At 38.7% G+C, this 12611-nt stretch overlaps 1 protein-coding gene across 2 annotated transcripts in view; it reads left to right on the forward strand.

Annotated features, from left to right (window-relative positions):
• Positions 1-12611, forward strand: part of SMIM14 (small integral membrane protein 14) — a 104750-nt gene that overhangs the window by 41520 nt on the left and 50619 nt on the right. For both annotated transcript variants that reach the window (XM_004475461.5, XM_004475462.5), the window contains exon 2: positions 767-876. In XM_004475461.5, coding sequence (XP_004475518.1) covers positions 802-876 — 75 coding nt within the window. In that variant the 5' untranslated portion in view covers positions 767-801. The remainder of the gene's footprint in view (positions 1-766; positions 877-12611) is intronic.

Genomic DNA, 12611 nt, shown 5'->3' on the forward strand with positions numbered 1-12611 from the left:
AATGCTATTGATTGTACACTTCAGATGAATTATATATTTCATGAGCAAAAAAAAAATAGGGTTGGTTGGAGGAAAAATATACCCAATGTAAGATACAGACTGTAGTTAGTAATACTTTGATGGTGCTTTTTCATAATTTGTTACAAATGTTTCACAACAATACAAAGTATATGTGACAGGGTGATATATTGAAGCCCTGTATGATATTATGCATGTTTGCTTGTAAGTTAACAACTTTCACTATATATTTATTGTTTCTGTATGTTCATGTATGAATGATATACTTCAACAAATTGTTTTTAAAATGAAAAAACAAAAGAGTTCACATATTGGAGTTAATGAACTTAAAGAATTAATTGAGCAATTAGCTGGGAGTGGATATGGCTCAGGCAGTTGAGCACCTGCACATGAGAGGTCCTTGGTTTGCTTCCTGGTCCCTCCTGGAAGGAAAAAAAAGCAAAAACAAAATGAAAAGCCAATTCAGGATTGCCAGGTGTAGCTCAGTAGTTGAGTGCTGGCTTCCAAAATACAAAGTTGTAGGTTCAGTTCATGAACCCCGGTACTGGAAGAAAAAAAAATTAAGTAGTTTAGCAACAGCAGTTCCAGAGGTGGGGCCAATGTGGAGCACCTAAATACCTTCTCATTTGTAGAGAATCAGTCTGATGGCAGAAGGGGCAGCCAATTACTTGTATAGATTCATAATTCATATAACGAGAAAAGAGTAACTCAGAATAGTAGTCTTATAATATTTTTTCCTTCCTTTTAGATTTAAACAGTCAAGTTAAATCAAGCTGACTAATCATGGCAGAAGGTGGATTCGATCCCTGTGAATGTGTTTGCTCTCATGAACATGCAATGAGAAGGCTGATCAATCTGGTGAGATGAACAGGACAGTCCTATACAGTACTGAACTGTACTCCTTCTATCCTGTTTTTGTGAGAATATTGGTTATCATGGGATTTTCATCTGGTGGTCACTAAAAACTATTTCAAAATTGAAATTCCACAGTGTTTTAAGTCATAATGGTTAAAATGTTTGCTTGCAATTCTTTTATTACAGAAAAAAACCCCAAAACCAGATTACTGTCTTCATTTCTTGTAGACTTAAACTGGTGAAATTGATCATCATCATCAAACATTAGTGTATGTAGCATTTCCTGCTTTGTATTAACACGTGGCTTGTTTGCCTGTTAAACTGCTTAGAGGGAAGAGGACTTGGCCCAGTGGTTAGGGTGTCCGTCTACCACATGGGAGGTCAGTGGTTCAAACCCTGGGCCTCCTTGACCCATGTGGAGCTGGCCCACGCACAGTGCTGATGCGCGCAAGGAGTGCCCTGCCACGCAGGGGTGTCCTCATGTAGGGGAGCCCCACGTGCAAGGAGTGCGCCCTGTAAGGAGAGCCACCCAGCGTGAAAGAAAGTGCAGCCTGCCCGGGAATGGCACCGCACACACGGAGAACTGACACAACAAGATGACACAACAAAAAGAAACAACAGAAGTGGACAAAGAAGACACAGCAAATAGACACAGAGAACAGACAACCGAGGTGGGGGGGAAGGGGAGAGAAATAAATAAATAAATATTTAAAAATAAATAAATAAACTGCTTAGAAGTCACAGTTCCTATTATGATATAGTTCAGATTCTGTTTCAACATATATATGATGTAGCAATAAAAGTCCTTATATAAAACATTTCCAAATCTCAATTATTTGATAGAGGCAGATTTCTAAATAATGGGATTTGTGTAGTCTCATGGATTTGACTTTAGTGAACTTTGAATTGGAGGGTTTTAAAGACTTTCCTAGTCTATAATCTTCGGATGTTGATATTATACTTCTTCATCAGTAATGGTCAGATTTCTCCATCCATGCATAAAAAGTACAAATATTTTGTTCTTTTTAAATATCTTGTACAGGGGTATATTCTCATGGGCCAGTAATAAAGACAGATAGAAATACTTGCTCAAATATTTGAATTGGTAGTTAATAAGCAGGTTTTATATACTGATTTGGTGTCTCTGTATAGTGATTAGAAATGTTTTTCTTGTGAACGACATACCTTTTAAGGTCAGCATGTGCTAGAACTTATGATCCTTCAGTATGCCTGAGAGGAAAAGAAATAAGAACTTCAAATTAAATCAGACTCTTGTGGGTATAGAAACATATTGGGAATGCCTTATCTCTTATAACTTGATGTAAAATCAGAGCCCAGGCGGAAATTTTTTTTTAATTAGGAAAGTTGTGAGTTTAAAAAACAATCGTGGGGGCGGGAAACGGACTTTGGCCCAGTGGTTAGGGCGTCCGTCTACCATATGGGAGGTCCGCGGTTCAAGCCCCGGGCCTCCTTGACCCGTGTGGAGCTGGCCCAAGTGCAGTGCTGATGCGCGCAAGGAGTGCCCTGCTACACAGGGGTGTCCCCCGCGTAGGGGAGCCCCACCTGCAAGGAGTGCACCCATAAGGAGAGCCGCCCAGTGCGAAGGAGGGAGCAGCCTGCCGAGGAATGGCGCCACCCACACTTCCCGTGCCGCTGACGACAACAGAAGCGGACAAAGAAACAAGACGCAACAAAAAGACACAGAAAACAGACAACCGGGGGAGGGGAGGGGAATTAAATAAATAAATAATAAATCTTTAAAAAAATAAATTAAAAAAATAAAAAATAAAAAACAATCGTGGGAAGCGAACTTGGCCCAGTGGATAGGGCATCCGCCTACCACATGGGAGATCCGGGGTTCAAACCCCGGGCCTCCTTGACCCGTGTGGAGCTGGCCCATGCGCAGTGCTGTTGCGCGCAAGGAGTGCTGTGCCACGCAGGGGTGTCCCCTGTGTAGGGGAGCCCCACATGCAAGGAGTGCGCAAAGGGTTTGAACTGTGGAACTCCCATGTGTAGATGGACAACTTATTCACCGGGCCAAGTCTGCTTCCCTTCATCACTTTTATAATGTTTTCTAGTTCCAAAAGGAAAAAATCCCATACACCCATATACCCCCCTATTGTTGACTCTTAGCATTGATATATAGTACCTTACTTGCTATTGATGCAAAAAATATTACAATATTACTGTTAACTGTCATCCATAAGTTACGTTGGTTTTATTTTTCCCATGAATCACCATATTCTTACCATTTTGTAATAGTGATATACACTTGTTCTAGTTCATAGAAGAACGTTCTTGTATTTGTACTATTAACAACAATCCTTACCCACCAAAGGGTTCACTATGTTGTATAGTCCCTAGATTATCCTTTAGCTTTCTTTCAATTGACATTTATATCCCTAGACTACCCTTTCCGTCACATTCACATTTATAAATCAGCATGTTTTAGTCACTATAATGTGTTACCATCAACTCTATCCATTTCCATACCTTTACAACCAACCTTATTAAAACTTCTACATACATTAAGCATCACCTGCCCCTTTTCACCCCTCATTCTGTCAAGGAGGGACTGTTTTTAAAACTTTTTTCTCCTACTTATGAAGTAAAGAGTTGATAGTTTTATGTCTAAGTTTAATCAAGATAAGGCCCCCAATTTTTTCATATTACTTTGGAGATTGGGAACAAAAAAATCTTATAATTTAACTGTTATAAACTTAGGGGATCAGTTTTAATAACTGCCTCTTTTTTGTCTTGGTGTTCTTTTCATCTTAAGTATAGTGTTGTGCTTTTTTTCTGTTAGCTCTGCTGCATGGTTAAAACTAAGCCCCACATACATTTCTATTTTCTTTATTTTTATTTATTTTTGTAAAGATTAATTTATTTATCCCCACCCTCCACCCCCACCCCCCACCCCCCACCCCAGTTGTTTTACTCACTTTCTGCTCTCTGTGTTCATTCACTGTGTGTTCTTCTGTGTCTGCTTGTCTTGTCTTTAGGCAGCACTGGGAACTGATCCTTGGACCTTCCAGAGCGGGAGAGAGGTGCTAAATCTCTTGTGCAACCTCATCTCCCTCGTCTGCTCCATCTCTTATTTTCTCTCCTCTGTGTCTCTTTTTGTTGTGTCATCTTGCTGCGCCTGCTCTCTGTGCCAGCCAGCACTCCCTCATGGGCCAGCGTGCTGTGCGGGCCAGCACTCTATGCAGGCCAGCTTGCCCCGCAGGCCAGCTTGCCTTTCTCCAGGAGGCTCTGGGAATCAAATCCTGGGCCTCCTCTATGGTAGATGGGAGCCCAGTCGCTAGAGCCATATCCCCTTCCCTCTCTTCTCTTTAGTAGACTGTCAGGAAAGCCATGTTTAGCTTGCTTTCTTTTGTTTTTTTAATGGGCACAGCAATTTGCATTACTTCACATTTGATGCATTTTTTATGTCAATCCTGGTTTGAAGTAATTTGTAATGATAGGAATATAGATTTTAGACTTTATTGTTTAAAAATCCATACTTTTCAATCTGTGTTGGATATTTTCACACTTAACAATGTACAATATAGATTACTGATGGGTATTCCCTTCTTGTATAACAAGCTGATAAGCTTGTATAACATGCTGATAAGTATTTCCAGAAGGGACAAGAAACTCATTTAATTAATTAAGGAAAATTGTTGATTAGCATTGATAAACATTTGTTTGAATTGAATTGGGCGTTGTAATTTTCATTTCATGCATATTTCTTCTTATTTTATTTAAATTCATAATCAAACAGCATGATTGAGCCATCTGTGCTTTGCTGATATTTCAGTGCTTTCTGAACATTTTTTTCTCAGAATATGTATTTTGAAATAGGATCTCTAAATACAAAGAACCCAAATGCCACCACTAGGGCAACACCTTCATATGATGGAATTTTATACAGGTGTTTTTAAATATCATGTCTTTGAGGAAGTGAAATGCATATATTATGTGAAATGAAAAAGCAAGCTATAAAAATGGCATTTTAGTATGGTCTTGCTTTTGTATGTACATACACACACATGTATATATCATATATAGGAAAAAAGACTGGAAGAAAACATACCAAATTATTAACAGTACTTAGTTCTTGATGGTAGAATTTGGAGGGAGAGCTCTCTCATATAATTTCTTGGTTTTTGTGATCACTTTATAATCAGAAAAAGGTTATTTAATAAAAACTCAATTTTTTTTCATTTAATGTTAGCAATCAATATTCTTTTATAATAGGGCTTTTCTAGCTCTTATGTATCTATTATCTTCTACTCTTTCACTTCAGAGGACCTTTTTTCTCAGTACCTGTTGTTCTTCTGTGGAACTCTTAATCTAACTCTCCAACTTATATTTTAAAATGAATTTATCTGAGGGTATAGTTTTTCTATATTAGTTATACCTGCCAGAATTTAGGTGGCTACATGCTAAGGAAATACATACATGTATTAATGATTGTTCCACTGAGTTTGATGAAAGAACAGAAACTTTTTCTAAAAGTACATATTTATTTCATCCTTGTGATAGAGTAACATTTCATTAATTTTCATGTAATATTTGGAATTTTTGTTATTTTTCATCTCATGCAAAAAAAAATTGGATTTTCTTAGAGGTCAGAATATCAGGGGTTTTAAAGATTTTTTGTGGTTAGCTCATTAGTTGTATGTCGGGCTGCAGTTTAGCTTTGCCTTTTCTGTAGAAATGGATAGGCTTTGCTAAGGGATACAACTTAGGCACAGTTAAGATGTTTATCCTTAGTTCTTTTTCATTTTAGTAAAGCTGTGTTCATTCACACTTAAAAAGTAGCTTCTTGATTTAGTAAAGATATCAGTTAAGATTCTTCATTATAAGAAATAGAAGTTCTAACTGATTTATGAAGAAAAGGGGAAAGTGGACTTGGCCCAGTGGTTAGGGCGTCCATCTACCACATGGGAGGTCTGCAGTTCAAACCCCAGGCCTCCTTGACCTGTGTGGAGCTGGCCCATGCACAGTGCTGATGGGCACAGGAGTGCCGTGCCGCGTAGGGGAGCCCCACGCGCAAGGAGTTTGCCCCATAAGGAGAGCCGCCCAGCGCAAAAGAAAGTGCAGCCTGCCCAGGAATTGTGCCGCACACATGGAGAGCTGACACAACAAGATGACACAACAAAAAGAAACACAGATTCCTGTGCCGCTGACAACAACAGAAGCGGAAAAAGACGAAAACGCAGCAAATAGACACAGAGAACAGACAACAGGGATGGGAGGGGGAGGAGAGAGAAATAAATAAATCTTTAAAAAAAAAATTTAAAAAGAAGGAGAAAAGGACCTATTAAAAGGATATGTAGCTTGCAATAGAGAACCTGGCATGGAAAATGGTTAAGATCATAGGGAGGATAAGTGGCCAAAACAGGAGCTAATTTCATTCCCCAAAATTAATCCAGCCAAGATACTACTATTCCTGAACTCTAGACTTTCGTATATCCAGCTGTTGATGTACTATTTCCATTTGGACAACTTAGCATCTCAAACTTGACATGTGCATAACTGAACTTCTGATCTTGCCCCTCAAGTGTAGGCTTCTCTCAGTCTTCCCTATTCACTCCCTTATTATGGTTGCTCAGGCAAAAACTTCTGGGTCATCTTTAACTGTATTCTTGAAACCCCACATCTATTGCAGAAACAAATAATTTTGACTCTGCCTTAATAATATACCCCAAATCCAACCATTTCTCATGCCTCTAGTGCAATAACATTGTGGTCTAATCTGCCACGATCTCTTGCCTGGATCACTACAGTTAGCCTTCTTATGACTCTCCTTGCTTCTACTCTCATGCGATGCCCTACTCTCTTCAAGTGTAGTCACACCACAGCAGCTGAAGTGGTCCACTGCAACTAAGTCAGATAATGTTACTCCTTTGCTCAAAATCCTACAGTAGCTCCTCATGATACTCAAAGTGCAAAAACAAAACTTACATGTCTTTTACATGATCTTGTCCTTGTCCATTCCACTTTTCAACTTTGCTTACTTTATTCTAACAGTTCTAGCTCTACTTTTGCTGGAAAATACAGATCATATACAATCAAGCGTCCAAATTACTTTCAACTTCTGAACAACAAAACTGGAAACTAGAAGGCATTGGCACAATGACTTCAAAATTATGAAGGAAAATTATTACTAGTCTAGCATTCTGTGTCTAAACTATGATTCAAGTAGGAGGTTCTTCAAAAAAGTTTACCTTATGTACCCTTTCTTAGGAAGTTATTAGAGGGTAAAGTGTTTCCCACCAAAATGAACACATAACCTAAGAAAGAAGATGACTAAGATTTGGGGTATAGAAATCAGGAGAGAGGCAAAAGTAATAATCCCAGGTTAATGGTGAAGGGAGAACTCAGGGTGATAGTTCTGTACCTAAACTACAGGGCAGCTGACTTACTTGGGAGGGTGTCACATAGTTCTGGGAGAGGTCTTTTCAGGGAAATGAACTGATAAGCTACCTGATAAGTCTAGACCTTTTATGATCTAGATAACTGGAAACAAGTTGTGAAAAGTCAAAGATAAACAAGTTAATAGAATATTACTAACTTTAAGGAAACATAGAAAATATTAAAGAAAAGAGAAAATAATTAGTTTACTACAAGGCTCAACTGTGAAGAGCATTTGTATAGTTGGATTACTCTGAAAACTTAGTACTGAACTGAACAAATTGATGATATTGCTAGTAAGAGATGAGAAGAGTACTTGTGAGGGAGGGTCAGGAAAGGAAAAAAAGCTAGGTCCTTATATTCCATCCTGGTGAAGAGATGGTTATTGCCTAAAATTGAAAAATCAAAAAGTAGCAATAATGCACATTTCTAAACACATGGAGATAAATACTAAAATAATAAGCCAAGAGATGAAGATGGCTGTCTCAGTGGAGGGGGAAATGGGTGAGAAGGGATGAGGAATGAATATATTTTGGAACAAACCTTGCAAAACTATTAGACTCTGTGTGTGTCTCTGTGTTTGCTTGTTTTTTAAACAGATCAATTTTATTGATACATATTAATAAAGCATACAGTTCATCTAAACTGTACAATCAGTGGTATTTGGTATAATCACACATAATTGCATTCATCACTTCAGTCATTGTTAGAGCATTTTCGTTATTTCAATAATAATAAACAACAGACCAAAAAAAAGACAAAAAAATTCTCATCTTTCAGTCTCTCTCTGTTCCCCTCCCATACATAACTGCTATTTCTGGCTCTTCTTGCACATTTAAGCAATTTTATTGAGATATATTCATGTGCCATATGATCTATCCAAAGTGTATATCAGTGGCTTTTAGTATAATCACAGTGTTGTGCATTCATCACCATAAAAGATTTTAGAACAATTTCATTACTTCATGAAGAAAACCCCACCTCTTTGGCAGTCACCTCTCTATCCCTCTATCCTCCCCAGCCTTACACTGATCTAATTTAATCTTTTAAATTGATTTATATTTACATTTTATATAAATAGAATCATAATATAAGTAGTACTTTGTGTCTGGTTTCTTTCACTTAACATTTTTTTTGTCTCATTAACATCTTGTGGTATTACATATATTAGTTCAGTTTCAAAGAAAAACAGACTTATATATGCGTTTTTACCCAAATTCATATTTCACTTGCGGTATTATTATGCACTATATTCCCATGTTACATTTTTTAGCTTTCCTTTTAGTAATACACATGACCTTAGACTTTCCCTTTAAACAGCCATCAAACCCATATAATAGTACTGCTAGTTACAAACATTATGTTGTGTTTTCATCTTTTCTGTTCATTTTCAAAGATTAACACACATCCTTTTACCAGTTCTAACGAGTTAATCCTCAGCTTTCCATTCTCTAACCTCATTCTATTTTCTGTCAAGTGATTAACTCTATGAGATTAGATAATATAATCAGTTCATAGTAACACAGTCCTTTGGTGTCTGGCTTGCTTCACTCAGCATAGTGTCCATTGGGTTCATCCGTGTCATATGATTTTACAACTTCATTTCTTCTTATAGCTGCATAATATTTCATCATGTGTTTATACCACAGTTTGTATACAGTGTCATCGGTTGAGGACGCCTGGTAGTTTCCATCTTTTGGCAATCCTGAATAACACTGCTGTGAAAATCATGGTGAAGATGTCTATTCATGTCACTGCTCTCAGTTCTTCTGGGTATATACCCAGTAGGGGTATTGCCAGGTCATGTGAGAAATCTATATTCAACTTAGGAACTGCCAAACAGTCCTCCACAGTGGCTGTACCATTCTACATTCCCAACAGTGAAAAACTCTTTCTATCTCTCCACATCCTATCCAACACTTGTAGTTCTCTGTCTTTTTAATAATGGCCATTCTAATAGATTTGCTATTTCCTTGTAGCTTTGATTTGTATTTCTCTAATTGCTAGGGATATTGAACATTTTTCATGTGTTTTCTTTGCCATTTGTTTTTTTGTTTTCAAAAGATTACATAAATGTTAGAGAGAACATATAGGGGATTCCCATATGCCCGCATTCCCCACATCTCCAACGTTTCCCAACATTAGCAATATCTTTCATTATTGTGGTACATTCATTGCAATTGATAAACACATTTTGGAGCATTGCCACTAAGCATGGATTATAGTTTACATTGTTGTTTACAATCTCTCCCACTCAGTTCTGTAGGTTATGGCAAGATATGTAGTGCCCTGTACTTTTGCTGTAATGTCATTTAGGATGATTCCCAAGTTCTGAAAATTCCCTCGTGTTTTACCTGTTTTTCCCTCTCTCTACCCTCAGAACCTCCAGTGGCCACTGCCTCCACATCAATGATATTTTTTCCATTGTTAGAATCACTATACGTCTGTAGTAGAATACTAGTAAATCTACTTTAGTCCATAGTTTATTTCCCAGTCCTGAGGAATCTGGGGTAGTGATACCCACTCCACCTTTATTTGAGAGAGAGGATTCAATCCCATACATTCTTTGCCATTTGTATTTCTTCTTTGGACAAATGTCTATTTTTTTGCCCATTTTTTTTTTGATTCAGTTATTTTTCTTTTTATTGCTGAATAGTAGTAGCATCTCTTTATATATCATGGATACTAAACCCTTATTGGATATGTGATTTCCAAATATGTACTTCCATTGAGTTGGCTGCCTTTCCACCCTTTTGACAAAGTCCTGTGGGATGCAAAAGTGTTTAATTTTGAGGCGGTACCATTTATCTATGTTGTTCATGCTTTGACTGTAAGGTCCAAGAAACCACCACCTACCACCAGGTCTTTATGTTTCCCTACATTTTCTTCTGGTAGTTTTATGGTCCTAGATTTTATATTTAGGATTTTGAAACTTTTTGAGTTGATTTTGTATAGGGAGTAATATAGGGCTCCTCTTTCATTCTTTTGCTTATAGATAGGCGTTTTCCCAGCACTATTTGTTGAAGAAACTGTTTTGTCCCATCAGCATGGACTTGGTAGGTTTCTCAAAAACCAGTTGGGGCGGGGAGGCAGATGTGGCTCAATAGATTGGGCTCCCGTCTACCATATGGGAGGCCCTGGGTTTGCATCCCAGGGCCTCCATGTGAAGACAAGCTGTCCCACGCCCGAGGAGAGCTGGCACAGCAAGATGACACAACAAAGGGAGAGAAGCAGACACAGAAGAATGTGAGGCAAATGGACACAGAGGGCAGACAGCAAGCAAGCAGGGGGGTGAGAGAGGATAGATAGATAGATAGATAGATAGATAGATAGATAGATAGATAGATAGATAGATAAATCTTTAAAAAAAAACTGTTGGGGGAAGTGGGTGTGGCTTAAGCGATTGGGCTCTTGTCTACCATATGGGAAGTCCAGGTTTCGATTCCCAGGGCCTTCTGGTAAAGACACCCTTGCCCACGCAGCGAGCTGGCCTGAGCAGAGAGCTGGCACAGCAAAATGACCCCCCAAAAAAAGAGACACAGAGGAGAGACAGTAAGAGATGCAGCAGACCAGGGAGCTGAGATGGTAAAAGAGATTGAGCACCTCTCTCCCACTCCGGAAAGCCCCAGGATCCATTCCAGTGCTGCCTAAAGAGGAGAAAAGCAGACACAGAAGAATGCACAGCAAATGAACGCAGAGAGCAGACAGCAAGGGGTGGGGGGAGTAAATAAATAAATATCTTTAAAAAAAAAAAACCAGTTGGGGGAAGTGGATGTGGCTCAAGCAATTGAACTTGCCTACCACATGGAGGTCCTTGGTTCAGTTACTGGTGCCTCCTAAAGAAGACAGCGAGTTGGTGCAACAGGCAGGAGCAGCAGGCTGATGGAACAAGATGATGCAACAAGAGATACATGGAGAGAAACATGATGAAAGACACAACAAAGCAGGGAGTAGAGGTGGCTCAAGCAATTAGGCGCCTCTCTCCCACATCAGAGGTCCCAATTTCTGTTCCCAGTGCCTCTCAAAGGAACAAGGAAGACAAACAGACACAGCAAGTTCAAAACAACAAGAGGGTGGGGAGAAATAAATAAAATTTTAAAACAAAAACAAAACCAGTTGGCCATAGAGGGAAGGGTTTATTTCGGGACTCTCAGTTCTATTCCCCTGATCGATGTGTTTATCTTTATGTCAGTACCATCCTGTTTTAACCACTGTAGGTTTGTAATATGTTTCAAGATCCTCCCACATCACTCTTCTTTTTTAGAATGCTTTTGGCTATTCAGGTGCAGTTTCCCATCCAAATGAATTTGGAAACTGCCTTTTCTATTTCTGTAAAGTAAGCTGTTGGAATTTTGATTGATATTGCATTGAATCTATAAATCAGTTTGGGTAGGATTGACATGTTCTTCTAATCCATGAACACGGAATGTCTTTCCATTTGTTTAGGTCTTCATTGATTTGGTTTTTTTCTTTTTTTCATTCATTTGTTTTTTTTTTTTAGTTAATTTCATTGATTTCTCTTTTTTCTGCCTTTTTTTTTTTAGAATTATTTTTTTTTTATTCCTCTCCCCTTCCCCCCATTGTCTGCTCTCTGTATTCATTTGCTGTGTGTTCTTCTGCATTTGTTTGCATTATCCAGTGGCACTGGGAAACTGCATCTCTTTTTTGTTGCTTCATCTTGCTGCATCAGCACTCCGTGTGTGTGGTGCCACTCCTGGACTGGCTGCACTTTTTTCACATGGGGCGGCTCTCCTTGTGGTGCATACTCCTTGAGCATGGGGCATCCCTACACGGGGGCACCGCTGCATCACATGACGCTCCTAGCGCAGGGCAGCACTGCACGTGGGCCAGCTTACCACATGGGTCAGGAGGCCCTGGGGATCAAACCCTGGACCCTCCTTATTGTAGACTGACACTCTATCAGTTGAGCCACGTCTGCTTCCCTTTCATTGGTTTCTTTTAGCATTATTTTATAGTTTTCTACATATAGATCCTATACTGCTTTGGCTAAATTGATTCCTAGGTATTTGAGTCTTTTTGTTGCTGTTATAAATGGAATTTTTTTCCTGATTTCCTCCTCAGTTTGTTCAGTACTGGTGTACAGAAACATTACTGATTTTTGCATGTTGATGTTGTATCCTCCCACTTTGCTGAACTCATTTATTAGCCTAAGTGGCTTTGTTGTAGACATTGCAGAATTTTCTAAATATATGATCATGTCATCTATGAATAGTGAGACTTTTACTTCCTCTTTTCCTATTTGGATGCTCTTTTTTTTCCTTGTCTAATTGCTCTAGCTAGAACTTCCAGCACAATGTTGAGTAACGTTGAATAAC

Source organism: Dasypus novemcinctus, chromosome 1 (genome assembly GCF_030445035.2).
Source record: "Dasypus novemcinctus isolate mDasNov1 chromosome 1, mDasNov1.1.hap2, whole genome shotgun sequence".
Taxonomy (NCBI): Eukaryota; Metazoa; Chordata; class Mammalia; order Cingulata; family Dasypodidae; genus Dasypus; species Dasypus novemcinctus.